Source organism: Physeter macrocephalus, chromosome 4 (assembly GCF_002837175.3).
Source record: "Physeter macrocephalus isolate SW-GA chromosome 4, ASM283717v5, whole genome shotgun sequence".
Lineage (NCBI taxonomy): Eukaryota > Metazoa > Chordata > Mammalia > Artiodactyla > Physeteridae > Physeter > Physeter macrocephalus.
The window spans coordinates 27,361,923-27,388,338 of NC_041217.1; the positions used below are offsets into that span (position 1 = coordinate 27,361,923).

Consider the following 26,416-nt stretch of genomic DNA (forward strand, 5'->3'; position numbering starts at 1 on the left):
CCACCTAGAGGGGTGGGATAGGGAGGGTGGGAGGGAAATGCAAGAGGGAGGAGATATGGGGATATATGTATATGTATAGATGATTCACTTTGTTATATAGCAGAAACTAACACACCATTGTAAAGCAATTATACTCCAATAAAGATGTTAAAAAAAAATTGTTGTTATTACCCCATCTCCACCCAGCCCAAACTCTTCTCTGATCTCAGAAACTCCAGTCTGAAATTCACAAACTCCCCGATATTTTCAGTCCCTTCACTTTTTCTTAATGTCTCTTTGCCTTTCTGTTTTGACTAAAACTTGGCTTTCCCTTGAGGACACTGCCTCCCTTTCAGCTGTCAGAGTGTACGCTGATTTTTCTCATGTCCCCCAACTCACTCCAAACTGTTTCTCTTTCATCCTTCAAAAACTGGCTTCTTTGAAGCATAGTTTAGCACTCGGTACCTCCTAATCATGTTCCCTCTGCCACTGATGACTCCAACCTCTGGCTCACAGTTTCACTGTCCCTACCATCGTTCTTAGAAACCTCAGCATCCACATGGTGATCCATCCAACAACCAACAATCTAGAACCAACAATCATTCTTTCAGTGACCCACTACCATGTCTGCATCCATCACACCCTTCTTGTTCCCACTCTCATCAGTACCCAACCTAGATTTCATGGTTCATCCCTTGTAAGACCCTTGATTCCCTTTATTGATCTTGCTTGGTAAAACCCCAATCCTAGTTAAACCTGACTGTCCTCTTAGCACCAAGAAGAACACTATGAAAGAAATTCACACAACTGCGTTGACTGAGTCACTTCAAAATTATAGCCACAGATGTCAAATTGGCACTCGATACTGCCAAATGATGAAACTATACTTCCCTAGTAAATTTATTTTCCTATTTCCTGAGAGGTCTATTTTATGTCTTGTTCTCTCTCCTGGAATCTTCAACATCTCTCTTGAGCTGTTGACTGGACTATATATGTCATAGAGAAAATGTTTAAAGCCAAACTAGACCTACCTTTTCCTTCCACCTCAAGTCTACAAACCCAGCTGCCTCTCTGCCTACACATTCTGCCTTCCCATCTGCGACAGCTTCCCTTTCAATCTAGAACTTGTTTTCTCAAGGATCTTAAATTATCTTTTTTCTACATCATTAAATTCTCCCTATATTTTGGATTTTTCTCATCAGCATACAAACATGCTAAAATCCTCCCTAAAAAAACCCCAGAAACAGCATAAAAGACAAAACAAAATGAAATAAAACCACCTCTCCCTTGATTTGTCACTCTCTTACAGCCACTACCCTACTTCTCTATTCCCGTGCCAACAAGAGTCCACTTTCTCATCTCCCCATGGCCCTCTCTTCAGCCCACTCCAATGGGCTTTATTCCAATCATTTGCACTGAAGTGGTTCTTATCAAGGTCATCACAGATCTCTACCTTGAGAGAACCAGTGAGCAGCTCTGTGTCCTCATTTGACTTCACTTCTCAACAGCATCTGGTTCCTTCTTGAAACACTTCTTAATTTTTCCTTCCAGCTTTCTGGCTGTTTGTGTCCTCCAGGGATCTGTCCTCCACTCTCTCCTCTTCTTTTTCTACGTTCTCCTACTAAACAAGTTCACACCGTTCCATGGCTTCAAATACCCTTCTAATGCTGATGACTCTCAAATGTTTTGTTTCCAACTGGAGTCTCTTCCCTGAACTCCAGATTCATATATCCAAATATCTCCTAACCTTTCAATTTAGATGTCTAATAATTATCTTAAGCTTCTATGACCACAACTTCCCTCCCTAAGTCTTTTCCTGTAAAGCCTTTCCCATTTCATTAAATGGTATACTAGGCCAAAATCCTGGAGTCATTACTGATTCCTTTCTTTCCTTCATGGGCTGCATCCAGGTCTCTGTATATCCTGTTGGCTCTACCCCCCAAATATATCCCCAATCCACCTGCCTCTCATCACCTTCCTACTACAGTTTGCATTCCAACCACCATCATCTCTCACCAGGAGAGATATACTGGTCCCTTTACACTCTAGTATCCACACCCCAGCCTGAGTGATTTACCTAAATACATAAATCACATCAGGCCACTCTCCCCGCCCCACCCACATGGAATCCCGTTACCCAAAGAATAAAGTCCAAATTCCTTAGTGTGGCCACAAGGCTCTGCATGATCTGGACAGTTCTTCCACCATAACCCCACCTCCTACTCAACTTCTCATTCTGTACATGCCAAACACACGGGCCTGTTGTTCTTGGAGTACCCCAGGCTGTTTTCTAACAGCCTTCGCATGTGCTGTTCTTTCTGCTTGAAACACTCTTCCCCCAAATATTCATGTGGCTACTTCCTTGATATATTGTATATTTCTCTGTGTTGGAATATAAATTCCTTGATGGCAGAGCTTCTGCTGGTTTTGTTGACTGCTGCATCCCCAGCATATGAACAATCCATGGAACACAGTATGTGTTTAATAAATACTTATAGTCTTATGCTCTCTTCTAAAGCCTTCCTTGCATCCTTATTGCTTTTAGCATGGGCATTGTACTTTAGCTGAGCATTCAAGAATCATAACGATTAAACCACTCCAACACTCAAACTTTATTGCCTTCTACTGTTTAAAGCCTACTCTCTTCCAGGGTGTGAATGCTTTCTGAACAATGCCTTTGTTCAGTCTGTTTCCTCTACGTATAGTGCCCTCACCATAACACTCCCTTTGTTTAAACTCCACACTTCTATCAAAGCCCACCTTAAGAACTGTCAGGCTCTCCTAGATCACACCAGCCCACAGCAATCTCTCCTTACTCCAAATTCCTACTGCCCTTATAACTGCTCATTCACAAAGCAATATACTGCATCATTAGGGTCTTTTTAAAATGTCTGTCCTGTCTCCCTAGTTAAATATAAACACCCAAAACAGAATTGGTTGTAAAATGTTGTGAATCCCCAGTACCCTCATAGAGTGACTCATACATTGTAGGTAAGCGTTCGGTGTTTGTACATAAATTTTATGCCTCTTCTAATGCTTCAGTTGTACAGTCTATTAGCAGCCATTTATTAACTGCCCATTGGGTTCCAGATGAACTAGTGCTTTTAGCATCTAGTTCATCTTTCCTGAGGACACTTGACAGCTATGATTTCATCATCACCAGCCTTTTCTTAATCCTACATAGGCCTTCAGTTTGTTTTTCTGCATTATTACCCTCAAAGGTTTATTTTCCAATTATTTTATTATCCGAATTATGCTCTGTCTTTTAAAATTCAGGATCTAAAATTTTAACAAAATTATAACTAGAGAAGGTAAATACAAGAATTAAATAAAACTCCATATATAAAGTGCCTCGCACTAGAGTTGGAGTGTACGGGGGTGGGGTGGATAATGAGAGCTATAAATTACAGGTTCTTCCCAAATGAAATCTACCTGCCTAGCAGAGTGTTGTACATATTTGTAATCATTAAAGTTGATTTTGACAGTGTGTGTGTTTCTGTGTACAGAGAACTTTCTATGCTCTCAGTTCTGTGGGGGAAAAGAAGAGAAGGCAAGGCTCTGGTCAGCCTCTCTGGGCTGACATCTACTTGGAGTCAAGATTGAAAGTCATGGCATGGGGATGATAAGGAGACACACATTACCAAGCATTAAATGGAGTCCTAATAATAGCAACACCTCTTTGTTTTATGGAGTTGATGTATATTCTTTTATTTGCTCCTCTCAACCCTGCAAAGTCAGTGTTATTATCCTCACTCCACAGATAAAGGAACTAAAGCTCTGAGAGGTTGATTCCCCCTTCTTATATGATACAGCCTGGGTTCAAGTCCATTATTCTGGCTTCATGTTGCATGTTCTTTGCAACACAGTTTTTATTTATTTGCTCATTCTTTCATTCACTTGTCTGGTCATGCATTCAGCAAATATTTGTTTGTTACCAATTATATGTCAGGCACTGTGCTAGGTGATTGGGATAGAAGGCAAGGAGATACTGCCCTTGACCTCTGGGTCTAGAACATAGAGAAGAGGCAGACACACTATGTATTAAAAAAATTCACAAAAGAAATTCCTAAGGGCTGGTCCTAGAAATACTATCCCAGTGAACCAGCTGATTATTCAATCCTCATTCCCCCCAAGAATACTCGATTATTCTATTATTATACTCTATTATTAATAGAGTATTAATACTATCATTAATACTCTATTATTTCTCCATTATCTCTATTATTCTCTGTACTCACAGAGAATAGTGGTGATCTCTTGTTTCTGTTTTCAAACTCAGGGACATTGAGACCGGGAAAGACCAAATGGCTTGCAAACTATCATGTGCATCAGCAACAAAGGCTGTAATGTCAGGGGTGCTTTGCTCTCCATCCCAGGTATAGTCTACAGATATGCCTTGCTCATCACCACCAATATGTCCCTGGTATACTGGGCTGACTGATGTTTTGCAAACACAATCCTGTGTAAAAACAGTAGGAGAGGGCTTCCCTGGTGGCGCAGTGGTTGAGAGTCCGCCTGCCGATGCAGGGGACACGGGTTCGTGCCCCGGTCCGGGAAGATCCCATGTGCCGTGGAGCGGCTAGGCCCGTGAGCCATGGCCTCGGAGCCTGTGCTCCGCAACGGGAGAGGCCACAACAGTGAGAGGCCCGCGTACCGCAAAAAAAAAAAAAAAAAAAGATTTGCTGGTGGGGATGCAAAATGGTATAGTCTGTAGATGTACCATATGATAAAGCAATTACACTTCTGACAGCAAAAAAAAAAAAAAACCACACAAAAAACAAAAAAACAGTAGGAGAGCTTGCTATTTAAGGGAATCTTCTGAAGAATCTTTATAATTATTATTGTCTTACCTTCTGGTCCTAACCATGTTTCTTAAAAGAAGAAATTCTGCTTTCTCTCTATGTCCTTGCTTTTTAATTACTTCTCAAACACTTTAAATTCTGAGTCAGCCTTTTCTGAAACCATTCTTGTTACGGAAATTAGCTGAAAAAACCCAGTGGACTTTTTCAGTCCTTATCTTACTTGAACTTCCTTCCATATCTCATGCTCCTGTTTTCTTAAAATTCTGTGATATCACATTATCTTGTTGATGAATCCCAACTCAACATCTTTAGACTTGATAGAACTTAAGCTTCAGATTCATCTCTCCATCTATCCACTGGGCAACTCATTCATTCATTCAACAAATATTTACTGGGTGCCTACTAGGTGGCAGAGAACGGGCTATGTCTTGAGACTAACATGAACAAGGAATTTATTGTCTGGGGGCGAGGAGCAGGAAATAGATATTCACAAGCAACTCAATGGGTCTAAAAATGAACTCATGATTTTTCTTTGCAAATGTCTCCTTTAATCTACATGCATTTAAAATTCCTGCAGTCATTCCAGACATTCAAGTCAGAACTTACAAGGTTTCCTCTGCCTCCCTTTTGTTCATCCACAAATTCTTGGCTAAGTCCTTTCAAGTCTATGTCATAAGTTTATCTCCATTCCCACTGCTCCTGCCCTAGCTCAGAGCCTCACCATCTTTTGCCTAGTTTACCATGTAATGTCCAAAACGGTCTCTTCACCTCTGACCTAAGACCAGCACCCACTGCCCCATGCTGCTTCAGCCGTGCTTCTCTTACCATGAGAGTGACCTTTCTAAATCCCAACATTTCAACCTTTCAACCTGACATTTCGCTGCTAAAATCTCTTTAAAATCTCCCTTCCCTTCAGGAAAAGTCCAAACACCTTCTTATACATTAGAGGTCCTTCTAACTGGGTTCCTGCCTACCTTCCAGCCCTGCTTCCCAACATACACCCCAACTGCCAACATACACACATCCTATGCTCTAGGGATGAATAACAGAGTTTCTCAGATACTGCATGAAAATTCAGTGCAAATATTCCCTCCTTTGGGTAGCCATTTCCAACATCCTCTCTTAGGCAGAGTGCTTTTGTTACTTTCTCCTTTGGACACCACTGCACATTACACATAATAATTAGTGCAGTCCCTGATCATTGAGCATTTACCAGTTCTGATATCATGCCAGACCCAGAGGCAATATGATACAGTGTTTAAGAATCTGAGCTTTGGAGATAGCAAGGTTGGTTCAAATCCCAATCTATCATTTATTTAGCAGAATGATCTACAGCAAGATACTTAAACTCTCTCCATCCCAATTTCTTCATCTTTAATATGAGCAATAATAAAACCCCTTTCACTGAGTTGTTGTAAGGATTAATGAGACAAAGTACAAAAAATGTTTAGTGTGGTATCTGTTACACCATAAGCTATTATTAAGTTGAAGTCATAATTATTGTTTTTGCTAGTATACTTTTTACATATATCATGGGGAAGTTGCCCCCAAACCGTAGATGTTTCATCTTCATTTCACAACTAAGGAGGTTAGATTACTTGCCCAAAGTCATATAATTAGAAAGCAACAAAGTTAGATTTTAAATCCATAGACAAAACACCATTATAGCCCTTAGGACACTGTGTGAAATGTGTTTACTCTGTACCCAGCTCTCCACGTGGAAGGGAAGCTCCCTGAAGGCAAAGACTTTGTCATATTCATATTTCACATAGGAAAAGTTTGAGAATGAATGAACAAATGAACAACTATGTTTCAGCCAAGGCTGACTGATGGCTGTGAGATTCCATTCCTGGGAGAGGGAAAAAGTGGCTGGTATGCTCACGGTGGCAACGGAACATGAGCCACCAGCAGGCCCCTGGGTCACTCACTCATTGCTTCTATCTGCACATGGATGAGGTTCTCAATGTCCTCCTGTAGGGTCTGATGGGGCTTCAGGGGGATGGGCAGGTAGCCGTAGTGCTCTCTGTTGCAGAGATGCATCTGGATGCCTGAGGACACAAGAGAGGGACAAAACTGGCCAATCAGAAAATACACTTCTTAGTTCTTCAATGACAACTAAGAAAAAAGAGACTAGGCTGTGGCCAAAGCTGAGTTTGGCACTGAAATTGAACAAGTAGTTGTTCCGGGCAGGGTGTGTAGACCTCAAAAATGCTCCTTTATTAAGAAAGTGTAACCAGAATTTGGGGCAAATAAAAACCCTGGGCCATTCTTCGGCTCAGAGGAAATTGACTTTTTTCTCTCTGAAGAGAAAGCATCCTTGTGGCCTGAAATGAACACTAAAGGCATGACGGGATCAAAAAGGAGGCAAGGAATTCCCGCTCCAGAGAACAGAATGGAACACTGTAATCCACCTACAGGAAATAAAGAGAAAATGAGGAATAAAAGCCACATTTGATATGAAAGCAAACAGGAAAATCCTGTAAGGCTGACAGATTATTAAAGCTAACTCTAGGCATATGTAGAACAAAAAATAAAAAACCAAGGAAACTTAAAATTTTCCATGATTCTCCATGGTTTGATTTCTTCTCTTGGCACGCATGGATCTGGAGTCAACCAACAGACATGAAACTTCTATAAAAGAGTCAGAAAGGGACAAAAGAAAGTCTGCATTTCAAGTCCTGTTAAGAACCTTCAGTATGACAATACCAGAGACATAGCACAGCCCTCTTGTTTTCAAAATCCGTCTTCACAGCCCCAGCTGGCTAACTCCAAGAGTTATATATAGCACCTGTGTTCAACCAGGTAGCTATGAATATTGGAATCAAGAGGGTCTCAGAGAGATCCAGCAACTGACAGTCCTGACTAATGAAAAGACTGCTTAGGTAAAAGGATGAGTCTGCCAAGCTCTGGTCCATGTGTCCAAGCTTCTGATCTGTTAATTTCTATAATCGCCTACGCTTTCCAGACAGAGAATTACCTGCATAGCGACTTCTCTATTTTGTGCAGATGAAATTTCCTCCAGTCAGCTGCATCACCTGCCAAATCAGGTGGAGCTGTCTTGTGGCATTAACAGAGAAGAACAAACAAAGAAAAGAGCTCTTATCCTCCCCTTTACTGAACCCGGCTCCCATCAGGGCTGGTCCAGCAAGCACTGTCACTTCTCTTGCCTTCACCAAGAGGACTCACTAGCTCTACTGTTTGCCGACATGAATGTTTCTGAGAAACTTCAAATCCAAACGGACCCTCTTCCAAAGTCGTGATGAATTCAGGAAACAGAAGGGAAATGATTTAATGTTTAGGTTGCCTCTCTACCCTAATTAGGTAAATAATTTTACCATTTGACTTTCCAAAGCTTCAGTAAAAAGGGGAGATGAGACCTAGCCAAGCTATCCATCAGGTGTGAGGGGAGAAGAAAGGCATTTTCAGACGTGCAAGGTCATATTTACTGGCCATCACACTTCCTCAGACAGTGACTGGATGATGTGGAAGAAGAAGAAGAAAGAGGAGCAGGGGGAGGAAAGGAGGAGGGGGAGGGTTACAAAAAAACCCAAGACCCCAAACCAAGGAATCCGCAGGACATAGTGAACAGGAGAGTCAATACGGAAGAGGAGGGAGCTGCAGCTCCGCAGCTGTGGCACCTCTCACGTTAGAGAACAACAGGAGGCTCCAGCACAGACATCTTTACACGCACACACACAAAGAACATCTGCTAAATCTGACCATTCTAAGAGGAGTTGTAGACAATCAGGGGTTAGTTTTGGATGGCGTAAGTAATAATAAAACTAAGCAAATATAAAAGGCAATTGTTAAGTCAGATATGAAAGGAAAACTAGCCATAGTCCACAAATGGAATTAGGTTCACATGATTATAAGAGCAAAAACACTGACTATGGCTCTTTCTTAAAGTACCACGTACCTACATTAAGAGGACAGGGTGATGGGAAGAATGCGTTTGCGTGAACGTGGCAGAGGGGGGTGGAGAGAACTAACTCCTCCTCTTCACTAGTGAGTCAACAGATATTTGCCTAAAGCAAAACCAGAAAATCAAGAAGCAGCATTATAGGCATGCTACTTAGAAACATGGATGTGACTGTTACACTCGTACCGTCATCTGGAAGAGTTAAAAGTGCTTGTCCTCTAAAAGAAGGAAATGGTACAGGGAGGTGACACCCAGGGGACTTCTGATTTTATAATAAACTGTGGGGGACTATTCGAATTGATTCAACTATCTGCCTGGATAATTGGATAAAAATATAAAAAATTTAAAAGAAAATGTGTTGATAATTAGATAAAATCTATGAAGAAACGTGGCACTCAGTGAAAGCTGCTTCTGGGGTAAACAATTTTCTCTTTGAAAAAGAATGGTGAAGGATACTATACCTTGAAAGCCTGTAGTTCTTTTATGAAGATAGCAAACATTTTCTTGCACTCACTTAGTACCTTAACATTGCAAGATTGATCTACCTACCTTTATCCTTGGCAATGGAAGCTCAGAGTTTGAGAAGCTGTGATTTGCCCAAGGTCACACCTCTGTCGCTAAAGAGCCATTAGCGCCAAACCTCTGCCCCTAAAGAGCCAACGCCAAGTATCTCTCTACCCACCCAGGATTTGGAAACCGAGTCTCAAAACCAGTAAACACTCTGGATTGCCATCCCTGTGCATGGGACGCACTTCGAGCACTCCCCGTGACGTGCAGGAGGAAGCTCTGCCTGCCCGTCACCCACGTCTCTTGCCTCTTTTGACTCACGGCAGACATGTGGAGGATGACTGGCTGGTGCCAGAGAAGGTTACTGTGGCCGTGACACACAGCCCAGATCACTGGCCACAGCGGGAGGTGAACTCCCAACCCTGGCTTCATTAGAGCCACGGAGACTTGCCCGTGACCCCTGTGCTCTCTTCTTGGGCTGTAAGGGCAGCCACGCCCCAGCACTCCAGCACCCTTGGATTGCCGCTGTCACTCTTCACCCACATGTGGCCATGCCTGGAGTTGGAGGTGAAAGATTAAGGGTCGAGGTTTGTGGTTAGATGGTCCTGCCTGGGACATGTGGACCCTCTATTTCCTTCTGGACATTTAAAAAAGGATACTCCATGGGACTTCCCTGGTGGTGCCGTGGTTAAGAATCTGCCTGCCAATGCAGGGGACACGGGTTCGAGCCCTGGCCTGGGAAGATCGCACGTGCTGTGGATCAACTAAGCCCGGGTGCCACAACTACTGAGCCTGTGCTCTAGAGCCTGCAAGCCACAACTACCGAGCCTGTGTACCACAACTACTGAAGCCCTCGTGCTTAGAGCCCATGATCTGCAACAAGAGAAGCCACCGCAGTGAGAAGTCTGCACACCACAATGAAGAGTAGCCCCGGGCTTCCCTGGTGGCGCAGCGGTTGCGCGTCCGCCTGCCGATGCAGGGGAACCGGGTTCGCGCCGTGCACCTAGACCCCACGCTCCACAACAAGAGAAGCCACCGCAATGAGAAGCCCACGCACCACAAGGAAGAGTAGCCCCCGCTCGCCACAATTAGAGAAAGCCCGTGCGCAGCAACGAAGACCCAACACACCAAAAAAAAAAAAAAAAAAAAAAAAAAGATACTCCAATGGATGATCCATAGCTAGGGAGCTTCATAAGAGTGAGAACAAAAGAATATAAATCATCTTTCATCAGGACTCTTTCAAGAGAGAAGGGAAGTGCTTTGCTTTGAACCTAAGAGGGAAAGAGCTTAGAAACACTCCATGGGCTGCACAGGACTCCAGGCTCATTCAAGTCTCTTCTAAAAATACTACAAGCTGAGTAAAAGTGCTATCTTAGAGCCACATGACTGTCAGGAAAGCTCTTTCATTCCCCCAAATGACAGTCATTCTTTCCTATCTTGACTCCTGCCCTATTCACAGTTTGTACCACTGATCTGACCCCTCAGCTTTCACTGCTTCATAACGATTATTTATGTTTCCACATGTAAAGATCTTATCTCCCCAAATGTCACAGAGCCTAACACAATGCTAGGCACAGCAGGAAAGCCTACAGGACTGACCCTCTCTCCTTGCTTTTCTGCCTCTCTCCTCCCAGCGGAATCACCAAACAGCTCTGGGCCTCTGCACCTGCTTTCAATGTCCTGGGTAGGCCTATGGGAATCTGACCAGTAAAGAATGAAGTCCAAGTGAACAGGCCAAGCAAGGGGCATAGCTGAAAAATTCCTATCTAGCTCATGTCATTCTTCCAGCCCCAAATCCAATTCTTGGTTTTAAAAACTATATCATAATAATTTAGTGACTGGGTCACAATAATGCCTTGTGCAATGTCTATCAAGGAGGCCTTTGTTAGGCAAAGATCATTATTGTAATTGTTAATAGCTCAATTTCTTGGAGCATCTTTACTTCAAGCTCTTAAGCAAAGGGACTGGCACAAGTTGAAGGATTGGGAAGGCCCTGAGTCTGCTTCCCAGCCTGGAGAAATCAGAGCCAATCACAGACCAAGTGGAAAGAAGCAGTTACCATTAACGCTGACACAAGGACCTTCATGAAAACTTCCAATCCACATGAGTATGAGAACCTTACTTTTGCCCTGACACAGACCTAAAACATGTCTACACCTGGCCAAAGGGTCTAAATGGTTCCAGCCGCCAAGGGAAAAAATAATCAGCTTTCCATATTTCCACCAAATATGCTCATTCCTACCAAATCTACAACTGATAAGTGGGACACCAAAGGCTTCTAGGATGGCCTGATGTGTGAGTTGTAGCTTGAATTTTATTAATATTCGCAGCTGCCAGCAACCTGCCTCAACTGCCTGGGGTCTGTGCATGATCTCATCCACCCTGACTATACAGCCACATGAATTTATACACCATCTGCCTGGTTTCTAAACTCACTTTTGCTAGTGGTTAAGTGGCACATTTCTGGCTCATTGATAATGGGACCTGGCCTCTGTCGGGAAGGTCTGAGTGATCCTGAGAAGAAAGCCTTGCTTTAGGAGTGTTGTGTATCTTCATGTTGAACCACTTTAGTGAATTATATCCTCCCTGACTGCATGTGCAAGTGACACAAGAGTAATATCCTACTTTCCTACTGACTTGTCATCCTCTAAAAGTCTACAATGGTTCATGAAAGAGTTAAGTCGGGTTTTGCCTTTCCTTCCAGGGGAACTGTGGCAGAGACTGCTGGTTACCTCCCAAAATCTGTTTTCTCCTCCCAGAGAGAGAACTGGGGCTCTAGACTGCATAGAATAAAGACAACATTTTGAGCCTCCCAACATTCTGAGCTAGGTGTTGTTCTATGTCCTAAGTCTGGCTAATGGGCTATGCATGGCGGTGATGTGTTCAACTCCTGGATGGTACCCTTAAAGGGCCAGAGAGTGCCCTCCCCTCTACGGTTTTCACTCAACAGCTGAAATGCATCTATACTGATGAGACATGTTGGATCATATGATTAAGGACAATACCTCATGGAAGGTGGAGAAGCAATAGAGAAGGAGCCTGGGTCTCTGAAAACTTTGTGGAACAGAGCCACTGTACTAGCTCTGATTTCTTTTTGAGAAGAAATAAACTTCCATTTTTTTAAGCCTGGGTCTTCCCCAGTGTACTTTTGGCCCTCTGTCACAGTTTTTTAATTAAGTAAAGGACTCCTATATTGAACAAAGCAAAGCAATAGCACCAAAAAGAATGAATCACAGGCCCATGGCAACCACCACCACCTTTTTTTTTTTTTAAAGAGAGTGGATTCTTGGATAGGGACCAGTCCTGGCTCTTGGTCATTGGTGCTCACAGGGACAGCAACACAGAGGGTGCTGGTAGGGTTACCGTAGACAATTAACTGCCTCTAACACTACTTGAATAGGAAGCCTATTTCCTTATCAAGAGTGTTTTTTAAATAAAATGCACAAAACAAAGGAGCTGATTATTTGCAGTGTTTCCATGGTGGCAGTACAACCACATACAAACAGTACCTGCTTGCCTGCTGGAGAAGGCAAAGACAATGATGTCATCAAAGGTCCAGGTGTAGTCCTGGTGCGGGGGGTAGAACATCAGCTTGTCAGAGGCTTCCTTCCTGAGGTCAATTAGGAATGTGGAGTGGACCATGGGGACCGGAAAGCAGCCCAACCTCTTCCATTCTCTAATCTGAAGATAGTCTGGGGTCCGTTTATAGAAGCCCTGTAAGGAACAAATGGGTGGGTTATGTTCACTCATCTGAGGCCTTCCTCTTTCCCAGTCTTCTGTTAGGCTGACTCCTAAGTCATCACCGGTTAAGTACAAGTCCCCAAGCAAAGTCACCTTCTCTCTTCTTATCTTGGCCTAAGAATTTCCAACTGAGCTCAGGAAATGCTATTTACATATAAACCAATACTAAAAGTGTCCTGTTACCAGAAATAATTTTGGTTTCAGCATATCTCTTGATTTAATAGTTTCATAAAAGTATACTTTGTGTTGACTAATGATTGAATATGACATGAGTTATCAGAGGTGGTAGAGCAGAGCAGTCAAGAGCACATGTTCTGGGATCTGGCTGTCTGAGGTGAAATCACACCCCAGCTACTTACTGTCCGTAGGTATTGGTCAGGTTACCCAACCTTGCTGTGCCTATTTCCTCATCTGTAAAATAGGAAAGATGAAGCTATCTACTCCATGGGGTTGTCTGTAACAGTTAAGGAAGGTAAACCTAAAAGTGCTCAGAGCAGTACCTAGCACCAAGAAAGCATCAATAAATATTGGCTATTATTAAAATTACTACATTACATTGGCTGATATTTTTAACTAAACATGCAGTACTTAAACATATAAATGGGGTCTTTTTTCAATGCAATTACTTATTCGCTATTCTGGTGGAGCTGCCACCGCGCCACACTTTTGGGAGGATTCCCCTTTTGAAAATTCCCTCTGGGCAAAAGCACACAGGACAACCAATGCCCTTATTTTGTGGTTTTTGAACACACTGGTTTGGAGCAACCCCGCTTGTTTTCCCTCCAAACTCAACTGTTCATTCAACAAACATCTACCGAGTGCCTACTGTAATCCAGGCTGTGTTAGATGCTGGAGGCTTAGCAGTAAATTGACAACCCCAGTGTTAGCCCTCATGGGGTGCAGAAACCACTGGACCTTTATACTCCAGTGGCACCAATTATAACTTGACTATTGCCAAAGCTCAAAGCCATTCCAGAGAAGATGAAGATGTGTCTTGACAAAACATACTTAAAACCATGTGAAGCTTGGAAAGGCATCTCCAGAAACGTTTTAGGCAACGGCAGGCTCATGGAGTATGAGTGCAAAGTTTCACAGGGCCAGCACTCTGAAGGGCACAATACTCAGGAGTTGCAAAAGTTCTCTCATGTTCATTAATCAGTCACATTCCCTTACGGTCACACTTTCTGCAGTGGTGTCAGTAACCACACATTAGGCACTGCAGCCTCGTCTCTGACATTTCTTTCAGCGTCTCAACTAGTGTTCTAGCTGAGCTAATGCTCACACTGACCACGTGGTAAGGAAGAAGGATCACAGATTAAGACTTAGAAGATGTGCGTCTTAGAGTCATCTTAACCATCTAGCTGATTGATCTTAGGCCCATGCTGAACCTCTTTGAGCCTAAGTTTCTTCTCCTGAAAAAATGGGGTAAAAGCTGATTTGTCTATCTCACAGGGTTGTAGAAGGGATCACATGGGATACGGTCTGTGAAGATACTTTGGAAACTGTAATGCATTATATGAAGTATTATTATTCCTACAATTTTTTATAAGCCTTAAACTTAAGGATCACTTAACATCCTTCAACTTATAAATATTCTTCCAAGGGACAAAGGGAAAACTCATTCTTCAGAGGACTGCCTAAGAACACATGTCAAATACAAAGTTCTAGACTACTTAGGACAATATTGTCAGAATGAGAAGCTTGGAAAATTCATGATGATAATGAATCACTGAATATCCCGGGGGCAGGGAGGAAGGAAGCAGAGAAGGAAAGAAAGAGAGAAAGAGACTTAATATGCTTCCTGCAGACAGGCAGAGGCAATAAATGTGTCATTTTTTCCACATAAACTGAATGTTGTTGGTAATGATTCTGGTTCATTGACCAGATAAAACTGAGGTCATTTTGTTTTGGATGTGTTTAAAGGCTCTGGAAACCAAGGCCTGCCTCAAGCTTATGAAGTTATCAGCTGTTTCTGTTCCTGCCCTAGCAGAAGCCTCACTGCGGATGACAGAGAGCCAGAAACAGAAATAAATTAGAATTGCCTCTAAATTGCTTAGATTTTACTTTTACTGTGCAAAGTAAGTGAGCTTTTAATATTAAAGCAAATAAGACAACAGAAACTGGGAGGCTGCGGTTACTAGGATAATCCGCTCTTGATGCTGGTGTCAGTGTACAACTCATTAAAAACACCCCAGAGTGATTCTGCCATGTGAAGCACTGCAGATTATTAACTGAGAGTGTATGAACTTAAATTTAATATAACAGCTTCTCCCCAAGGAACTGATTGGCTTTTATAAATATGAACTTAATCTGTCCCTAAAAGAGATGTGGGTAGCATGCATTCAAAATCTCTTGGAGCTACGGGAGATAACTGTAACGAAAGAGTACCGCCGCATCCAGTAGCGTGCTAGAGGCAGGAAGTTTGCAAGTCAGTTGACGCGCTGGTAGCTTAAAATCTGTAAAAACAAAAATCACGTTAATCCCCACCATTGTAAATAAACCACAGACAGCAAGCTCTGCATATTTTTAATAATTATATCAACAAGTGACTGTACTGCAATTTACTTAACCCTTCCCTCAGCTTAAACAACATTTGCATGGTAGAAGTCCTTACACCATGAAAACTGGTAAATGCTACCAATCAAGGGTTTTCCCCCACAGAGAGCCAGTCATTATATATTTATCAGCAAACCACTGGCCTCATTCTTCATCTAAAACCAAACCAAATATAAAAGAGGGACTGAAAATTTAGCTCTTTGAGCATGAGAACACACTTACCATATAATCTTTCCCTTAGAGAATCTTTATCCTACATTGATAGGTACTACATTGATCAGTTTATCTCTCTAATTTATTAACTAAAGAATAAAAAATATAATCAGCCATAAACATTCACTGCAACAGATCTCTAGACTTCGAAGATTTTACAATGGAAAAGAGAGATGATGGAAATTTGAAATTTTGTTTTTAACTCAAATTTTGTAAAAACATCTACCATGGCAGTTCTAATTATCAGATCCCTTTGGAAATATTTTGGCAACATATCAAAGGTCATTAAAATATTTAATACTCTTTGACTCACTAATTCCAGGTCTCAGAAGCTGTCCCAAGGAAATAATATTAAATATGGAAAATTTTATATTAATTATGATGGTCATTATAATGTTAAAAGTTGAAAATAACTTAAATGTTTTTAAACAAAGAGAAAGGTTAAGTAAATTGCATTATAGTCACTTGATGATATAGTTAAAAACATGCAAGCTGTCATTTATGATGTTAGAGTGGTAGGGATTAAAATGATTCTTTAAAAAATGTTTTTCTCTTTCCAGGTTTTTATAGTGTTCTTATGTTAGTTTTTTGTTGTTTTTTTTTTTTTGCGGTACGCGGGCCTCTCACTGTTGTGGCCTCTCCCGTTGCGGAGCACAGGCTCCGGACGCGCAGGCTCAGCGGCCATGGCTCACGGGCCCAGCCGCTCCACGGCATGTGGGATCTTCCCGGACCGGGGCACGAACCCGTGTCCCCTGCATCGGCAGGCGGACGCGCAACCACTGCGCCACCAGGGAAGCCCCCTTTATGTTAGTTTTGATGAGCAAAAAAAATATTTAATTTTTTGAAAATCTCTGAATCAGGGAGAAAAAAAAGTACAAATTTCAGCAAGCTATAGTGGTTAATTTAAAGCTTCTAATGCTAAGCTCATTAGCATAATTTCTTCATAAGTCATCAGTACAGAAGAGCTCATGGAGTTGTGGCATTGGGCCTGGATTTACCTCCTTTCCTAAAAATGCTTGCTCCAATAACACAGTGACAGGCATGTTTCAAGGGAGAAAATCAGAAAAAGATTGATGGGGCTACTGTTGACAGGTGGTTGCCTTGTTAAAACTCATAACCTTAATTCATTACCCCAAAGACTTGCCTGAGGTGTGATTCCACACCAGAAATTGGAGTACAGGCCCCGAGACTCCAGCATGGGGGCCACAACAGTTTTGTTTTCTGCAATCAGTAGATTGAGGGTCTGTGGATTAGTCAGGAAGTTGTCAACATCTATGAACTAGGAAAAGAAAAGGATAACATCACATGAAAAGGTACTTTTCGGTAACGGGTACAAGAGTAACCCAACACTTGCCAAAGGATCATGGAAACTTGCTCATGACATATGGAACCAGCTATCCATGTTATCCGTGTTTTCCTTATGGAAACCCCTTGCAGCTGGATGGCTTTCATTCAGGCAAAATATATTTAGTCTAACTTCCACATGTTTAGCTCTGCATAAGGCACCGAGCAATGAATTGGTATTATCATTGGGCACATTCTCAATGAGGACCCAACTTACACCTTGGTTAGTGGTTAAGTATAAGCTATTAATGGCTCTCAAGCCCTTAAATAAGGACTTATTCACACTTACTGAGTGCCCACTCTAGGTACAAATGAACACACCTATTCAGGTTGTCTATAGTAAAGCCAAAATGCCCCAAACTGATCCATAAATGCTATCTTAATGTTACAATTAGAATTTTTGTTTAAAGTACATTATATCAACCCATGCTAACCAATGAAGCTATTTCCCATTCTTACCAGAAATCCATGTTAACACTGATTCATTTACAGGGACAGTATAGCAACAGTTTCTATCATATAAAATAATCACACTGAACTTTACACTTAAAAAAATTAAAATGGCAGATTTTATGTTATGTATATCTCCCCCCTGCAACACACAAAGTAAATAATCAGAAGCTTTCATTCTTTGATAGTCAATCTCTTTACCATTTTGTGGTTCAGCACTTGTATACTTCAATGACATTTAAACAGCTATACAATGTTAAATATCAGCACAATTTGAAACTTCTATGAAATTATTTGTATTGAAATTATGTGTGTGATAAACTATTGGGCTGATTTTTGTTGTGGTTGAGAGGCTGAGGATGAACATAGGTCAAAAGTATTCCCTTTAGGAATCAGAGTCTAGTGACAGAGAACAGACGTCCATAAGTTTAATGAAACAACACTGGCTTTGCTTTACTGGCGTTATTTGTAGTGTTGTACTGGAAAACGTTTGCCAAAAGAATTAAATGGATTTTGGGGGCCACAGGGGAAGAACTTTGTTCCCATAAATTTTGAGGGAGAAAAACCTCTGTCAATTTTCCAAAGGGAATAGGGACTGTAGCTTCTTGCTGATTAGGGAGCTGTCCTTTCCAACTGAGACAGGTTCCTGGAGGATAAGGATAACATTGATTCTTAATTGTCAAGTCCAGCATTTTTCTGGACCACTCTCGAAGTTCTGAGGGAAGTAATGGAACCTCTTCATGGAGAGAAATTCTCCAGGAGAGTCCAGCATAATTAGGAGCAACGAGGAAGCCAAGCAAGAGATACCATTCCCCAGACACGTGGGAGCAAAAGGGAATAATAGCATTTCAGAGCTGTTAATTTGAATCTCTTTTTACGTAATTAATTTCTAATATCCCCAAAACTCTTCTAAAAAGTCAAGACCTTTTATATTGCTTTACCCATAGCATTCCCCATGAACTAAAAAGTATTAGAGTTTCTTATGCCTACTACAATAAAGAGACTGAATAATTCAGGAGCTTATTTGCTTACTCACTAAAAATGCGAGGAATGAGTCTGAGATGAAATCCAGGTATCCCGATATTAAGTTCTCCAGATTTTTTCTTGTGCCTTTATTAAAACGTTGAGGAGGAGATGTCTAAAAAAGGGTTGTTTTGATTGTTCCCACAGTCCTACATTATCAACAATTGATTTGGAAACATTCTAGATAACAGTTGTCAAGAAATTAAACATCTGTTTTTACCAGAATGTAGTCTGACCATTTTTCCCTCGCAGTTTGAAGGGCTGCCTGTCGTAGTTTCATCACATGGGCAAAACGGGAGCCAGGCCAGTGCTTTGGTCCAATTTCATCAGGATAAGACCTATAGTAATGATAACAATAATATTAATAATAATAATAGCTAATAATTATTGAGTGCCTATATATTCCAGGCACTATGTACTAATTCATTTAATCTTCCACTAGTAACCCTAGGAAGTCGATACTATTATGGTTATCATTATTCCATTATTACCGATAAGAAACTGGAGCAAGGAGAGATTAAGTAATTTGCTGCTTCCCATACACATGACCCTTTATATGAAATATTTCAGTGGGTTCTCATTAGAACTCACTGAGTCCTTGTAAGTGCTACCACTCTCCCCGTTTCAGAGCTGAGGAAATCGGTTAGAGTGCTTAAGTCATTTGCTTAACATTATGCAGTTAATAAGGGGTACAGTCAGAATTTGAATCCAGGCATAACCCCAAAGCTCATGTTCCTAGACACAGTCTTATACATTTAGCCATCAAATAAATTTGGAAATGTTACAGCATCAAAATATGAGTTTCCCAGGAAAAACAAAGGTTTACCTTATGTGGTCAAGTCTCAGTAAACGATTCCACAGAGTCTAACACGTTGATCTGCCCCAGATGGAATGAGATCATGGAGCAGATGCATAATGCTGGGCTCTGTATCAACATCCACAAAGCAGCCAGACCAGGACTCGTCCACGGCCATGGAGGCAGGTGGGTTAGCACACCCTCAAGAACCTTTCTGAAAGCTCCCAACTGGTATGGTCATTGATAAAGTCACAGTGGCCCCAAACTGGCCACCACTTCAAGTTCTTAATGCTGCACTGGCAGTACATTTCCCTCAGTGAATGAGAAACCGCAAAAAACAATGAGACCGTAACCATACAAATAAGATTAATAAAACTATTTTTGCACAGGAAGTCTCTGGAATGTCTTCCTCAATTATTGTTTCTACAAAAATCAGTGGAATTTCTGTTTTTCTGAATATGTTGCCCCCCAAAATGACTTTTCTGGTATTTCTCACACTGACCTTGGCATACAATATATTTAGTCAAAATCTGGCAATGGAGAAAATTACTAGGATGCAAGAGAGGTACAAAGAGTCTTTCTGAGCTACTCTAATTAGGTCAAATTCCATTATAAGGAACTCCAAAAGATTGTTCAAAATTTTTTACAGTGTTCAAATTTGGTTGTTAAATTTTGCTCCATATATGGACCATATACTGAGATTTGAGATATATATGTAGATACGTACATACATACACATAATAAAAATATTATATAAAGAGAGACTAGAAGAACAAAAATTTGTCCTGGAATAGCACTCCTTATTATGATAATACATATTTGGCTTCCAATAAATGACTTATCCTGGGCAAAATTTCAGCAGCTCAATTCATCCTATTTCTACAATTCATTAAGCTAGAATTGTAGTAGCCTTGGAAACATTTAGAATAGTAAGTTTAAATATATTTATTCATGTTCTCATTTACTTATTTGTTCATCCAACAAGTATAAATTTAGTGCCCACCAAGAACATAGCTCTGAGTGAAGTATAAAGTATTTGTATATTTTAGACCCTGGCAAAGAAATAAAAAAATACTTAGAAAAAAAATGCATGAATCAGATAGTTAATGTTAGTTAAGTTTATTATTGTGTCAAACAAGAAGATATAGGAAATAAGCAATACAAGTGTTGAGAGAAGGTACATCTTTGTAACTGGAATGATTAGCAACAGCTTTGGTAGCAGTTAACCGGTAGCAACATCCAGATGAAGCAGTTTTCTTTTAGGAAATATTTGTGTATACGTATGGATGCTAAATTTATGAAATCTTTTAAAAATATAAATCAGGTATTTGAACTTCATTCTGTAGGTACTAGAGAGTCACTGAAGTCTTTTTAATAGTGAAATGACAGCACATCGCTAATATTTTAGGTAGACTGATTTGACAGCGTGGTATAGAGGATGATTTGAAGATGGAGGCTACTAAGAAATTGTTATGGTAAAGACTGGAAATAACATAAATGTCCATCAGTAGGAGGTTGATTAAACAATTATGATACATCCACACAATGATATTCTGCAGTCATAAAAATAATGGAAGACACTCTTTAACTATTGCTTTGAAATGATTATCAAGATATGATGAGTGAAAAAGCAAGGTGTATGTCAGAAGTATACAAACTTTTCACTATGCTCCCTCAAGGATAAAAGGGTTATCCTCGAAGTGTGAATAAATAATATCAATATTTAAAAATATACGCTGCTGTGGTAATTTACTTGAGAACTAATGAGAACCTAAACTTGGCTGGTAGATGCAGGAGTAAAGAGGAAGAGAGACATGAAGATTTGTCAAAGGAAGAAATGGCAGGTCTTTGTAACTTACTAGACACAGAGATGAAAGACAAGGGAAAGTCACATGTGTCTCCAAGACTGGAAGCCTAAAATGGCTGGAAGACTGGTTAAGCGGGGAAGGGTGAATAATGAGTTCACAAAATGTTCTCTTGCTACTCACTCAGGTTCATCCATAGGCCTCCACTCCACATAGTGATAGGCTCTCTGGACATTTTTCAACCACTCCCTGAGTATTTCTGTTGTATTATCCACATTGTGATCAGTGGCCGCCCTGCAAGAAAGAAAGCACAACACAGTTCAGTTATTATGTCATCCAAAGAAAGAGGGGGAAAACCAAAAGACCCCAGATTAAACTGAAAGGAGAATGGCCAGTTCTAGACATTGTGTGTATGAAAATGACTCCCTCATGGTCCAAACTAGACAATGAATTTCTGAAGTGAGAGATGTTGCTTTAAACCATCTCTGTGTCATTAGATCCTTAAGCAGGACTCGGCCAATAGTAGAATCAATAAGTGGTTGTACTAAAATAGTATATACATAAAATGAATTAGAGTTAGGTAACTAATATTCTTGGAAAGTTTCTTGTTTGTTTTAATTTTTAGTTATCCAAGATGTAAACTCTGCCTTTTAACTTACATAACAACAACCCTCAATTTAAGCAATTATTCAGAGTTGCATTTTCATTTCAAGTCCAACAAAAATTTTAGCCAGTGCTGCTTTAATCGTACGCACTAGAGGGGAAGGTCACAATAACAGTTCTCAGTATAAAATTCAAAATCCAAGGTATCTTCACCTATGTATTTTGGATTAACTCTACCATCACTTATACAAAATAGAGTACCTTCAAAAGTCTTCAAACGATGTACACAAAACTTGTTTCTGTTCTACCTTGAAAGTTTAATAAACTGATACACTTCAAAAGGAGCTTAACTCACTTATTAAAACAAAAGTATTTTCAAATTTTATCACAAAGCAAGTGCATGCTGAGTATAAGATATACATCTAAAACAAAGTTATTCAGAACACCTAAAAATGAACCAATATTCCAGTCAATTGGAAAAGAAAGAAGGAAAGCGGGATTGTAAACTTGACATCAAATAAGGTAGAATTCAGGCCAAAAAATATTAAACATGACAAAGCAAAATTGTAATTCTACTAATAATGCTAAAGGATATAATTCACATCAAAGATATAATAAATGTGAATATCCATGTACCTTCATATAGCATAGAGGTTGGCAAACTTTTCTTTAAGAACCAGATAGTGACTATTTTAGGCTTGCAGGCCATACACTCTCTGTTGCAACTACTTAACTCTGTCATTGTAGCAGTAAAGCAGTCATACACAATACATGAATGAATGAGCATTGCTGTACTCCAATAAAGCTTTATTTACAAAAGTAGGCAACTAGTCTGCAGGCTGTAGTTTGTCAACCCCTGATTTAGAAGAAAGTATAGAAACTGCAAGGAAAAACAAGCACCAATAATAAGAGATGTTAATATACCATTTTCAGTTGAAGAAAGTACAAATGGGAAAAAAGTAAATATATAGAGGATCTACAGAACACAATAATAGAGGTTATACTTTTTTCTCAAGTGCACATGGAACATTCACAAAAACTGACCAACAATTACATTATGAAGAAAGCCTCTATAAATTGGAATAATATAAACAGCATTCTCTGATCACAATGTCATAAAACTAGAAATTAGTAATAAAATAAAACCCCCAAAATTCCATTAAAAACTCCATTAAACAACTATTGAGTGAAATAAGAGCTACAAATCAACTTTATAACTTGTAAATATAAATAATGAAAACACTAGATATCAGAACCAGGGGATATAATTAAAGCAGTGGTCAGAGAAAAATTCAGTTTTTTTATCCTTAAATCAATAAAAATAAATGAGTTGAACTCCTACTCAAAAAGCTAGAAAAAGAGCAACAACACAAACAAGCATAAAGAAATAAAGACAAAGTCATGAGGTAGAAAACAGAAAAAGAGCAAAACTAATAAACAAAAGAAATGTTACTTTTTTTGAGAACAAAATCAACAAAAGACAATCACTAGTTAATCTAACCAAGACAACACAAAAATTAAAAGTAAGAAATGACAACGATGAGGGGAATATGACTGATATGGAAGAAATTTTTAAAAAATATCATAAGTGGGGCTTCCCTAGCGCAGTGGTTGAGAGTCCGCCTGCCGATGCAGGGGACACGGGTTCGTGCCCCGGTCCGGGAGGAACCCACATGCCGCGGAGAGGCTGGACCCGTGAGCCATAGCCGCTAAGCCTGCGTGTCCGGAGCCTGTGCTCCGCAACGGGAGAGGCCACAACAGTGAGAGGCCCGCGTACTAAAAAAAAAAAAAAAATTCATAAGTGGTCACTTTGTGCAACTCAATGAAAAATAAGTTTAAAAACTAGATATAATAGAAGATTTCCTAGCAAGATGCATGTTAGCAAAATTGACTACATTAGAGAGACAAAACTTAAACAGAACAATTTTCTTGGAAGCAATAAAGAGAAAAACGAAAACACTGGCCCAGGTGGTTTCATAGGGGAATTCTACCAGATATCTTAATAGATTAGATATTTCCAATGTTATGTAGCTTCTTCTCTAGAGCATAAGAAAAAAAAAGGGGGAATTCCCTGGCAGTCCAGTGATTAGGGCTCGGTGCTTTCACTGCCGAGGGGCCTGGGTTCAATCCCTGGTTGGGGAACTAAGATCCCATAAGCCGCGTGGCCAAAAAAAAAAAAAAAATCCAAGTCCTTTTAATAATGCAAGTACAATATTGATATCTAAACCTGATAAAGATACACACAAACAACTACAGGCCAATATTTTTCAATGAATATGCTGAAAAAATCCTAAAGTATTAGCAAAGAGAATCCAATATCCTATTAAGAAAATATTATATATCATAGCCTAAGATTGTGTAATATAAAGGAAATTCATTAATATAATTCACTATATTAATAGACCTAAAAAAATCATATGATTATCTCTGTAAATGCTAAACAGGTCTTTAACAAAATTCAACACCTATTCTTGGTTTTTTAAAACCACACTAAATAAAATTAAAATAGGAAGGGAGGGCGGGCAAACAGTAAAGAAAGAGTCATGGGAAGATAGAGGTGTCTGAGACTCTTAAAAGGCAGTAAAAAGGCTTATACTTTATTGGCAATTCAGCAGTTCCTCCTGGGAGGGAAAGCTATTGGCATTATCAGCAGCAGTGGTTCCCTGAGAGCATGGCCTTGATAAGAGCAAATGAAGAGATGTGAACAGTGGTCACGTCCTCCATTTATGTCAATTTCAGTACATAGGATTTTGTTAAACCCAATCTATAATGGTTTTTGTTTTTCCTACTTGAGCTTTTGGTGGTCACTGCTGCTCCAAAAGTAACAAATGAAATCTTTAAGAGAGAGAATATTTAGGAATGTTCAAGAGAAAAAACATTGTTAAGCAAAGCATGGTGAAACTCCATGTTACATAGGGAAAAAATTTCTATAAAACACCAAGTAACGTGAAGGTATGCACTTAAGTCACAAGGTATAGAAAAATGAAGAATAGAGGTCTATGACTAATATCTGAAAATCTTATTTCATAAAATGGATATTTGAACGAAAACTATCCTTCTTTAAAACATTATTCAAAGAATAGAGGATCAAGAGGTGATGCCGATGGCCACTTGATCTACTTTCAAGTCTTTTCTGGAAAGCAGATTAGAATCAGCTCCTTTCTTCAAAACAAGGTCTAGGAGGGAGAGAGCCCACAGGCCCACCCAGACATTCCATTATCTGGAGGGAAGAGAGGTGATGTGTGTAGCTGACGGTATTGGGGGATACCAGGTAAGTACGTTGGGACAGAGATGGGGGAGTACAAGGAGGTGGGAAAGTGGGCCAGGAAGCAATGTGGGAGAGAGATATGGGCTCCATCCAGTTTGCAACTGTGCCGAGAAGTGTAGCATATCAGCAAAAATCTCATCCACTCTCACACACTGCCACAAGCCACCAATGTCCAGCATGATGGCCAGCATCATAGCCAGGAAGGGCACTAGAATTGTCAAACCACTCATCTCACAGTATGAAGCATGCATAGAGCAATTCCTGAAACTGGGAATCCACTCCAATGCACATTATTCTTCACTCAAAGTACTATGAGTAAGAGTATGTTAAAACAAAAAAATCTTAACGATAGTGTTAGCCAAAAGTTTTAGGAATTCTAAATTATTCCCAAATTACTTAAAAATAGTGTAGGAAAATTTAGATAGCATCTACTTCTTTCCTTGACTGTTGTTTCTTCATTACACAGGATTTATATTCTCTTTGTCCTCCATACACGTTGATGCATTTCCTACTAATCATTTTAACAAAGTTAAATTTAACAAAAGTCTCATTGTATGAAATTTACTTTCCTGGAGTACAGACTAAACAACTCCAAACTCTAAGTATCCACTACTGACAAACATCCAGAGAAATTAGCTGCTTGGTGTATGCAAAGATAGATGTCTCTAATTAAAAGTAGAGGCAGAGATTTTAAATACTATCCTGATGCAGTTAAAAAATTTCCTGTACAGTTACTTCCCCAAATTGTTAAGATTCTCTTTGTTCTCAGGCTTCTGAGGAAATGAGCAAATCCTCCAGCTGTGGTCACAGGTTCATCCACTCTGGTCTTTGATGTGCAGGGCCAGTCTCCTGCACTGTCCCAGAAAACACCAGCCCACTGAGGAAGGCTTACGTTGCCCCCTCAAGACCAACTGCCCTGCCTCTCCACTCCCCTGGAGAAGGCAAATAAACAGAAATCCAGCAGATACTTCTAACTGCTGCCTTTTAATCCCTCTTATGAAAGTGTGTTTCCGTTTGAATACATAATCATGAAAACATGCAGGCGCTGGTCTCTTCAGAGGGTTGGAGAGAGAGATATAGCAAAGGCCCAGATGCAAGCTCCCTGGAGGAAACATGAGGCTTTAGTTAAAGGTTCTATTTTCAGAGTCCTGTAGAAAATGTAACAGTGCAGTGCCTGACCTGCTGTGAGGCTCCACAAGCAACAGGACACAAAGACATGATACTATACATAGAGAATCCTAAAGATGCCACCAGAAAACTACTAGAGCAAATCAATGAATTTGGTAAAGTAGCAGGATACAAAATTAATGCACAGAAATCTCTTGCATTCCTATATATTAATGATGAAAAACCTGAAAGAAAAATTAAGGAAACACTCCCATTTACCACTGCAACAAAAAGAATAAAATA

At 40.2% G+C, this 26,416-nt stretch overlaps 1 protein-coding gene across 1 annotated transcript in view; it reads right to left on the reverse strand.

Moving 5' to 3' along the window:
* Window positions 1-26,416, reverse strand: part of COLGALT2 (collagen beta(1-O)galactosyltransferase 2) — a 131,633-nt gene that overhangs the window by 42,881 nt on the left and 62,336 nt on the right. The window contains exons 2-6 of the mRNA XM_024133893.1: window positions 21,319-21,429; window positions 18,755-18,872; window positions 16,862-16,996; window positions 12,717-12,921; window positions 6,710-6,829 (exon numbers count right to left, since the gene is read on the reverse strand). Coding sequence (XP_023989661.1) covers window positions 6,710-6,829; window positions 12,717-12,921; window positions 16,862-16,996; window positions 18,755-18,872; window positions 21,319-21,429 — 689 coding nt within the window. The remainder of the gene's footprint in view (window positions 1-6,709; window positions 6,830-12,716; window positions 12,922-16,861; window positions 16,997-18,754; window positions 18,873-21,318; window positions 21,430-26,416) is intronic.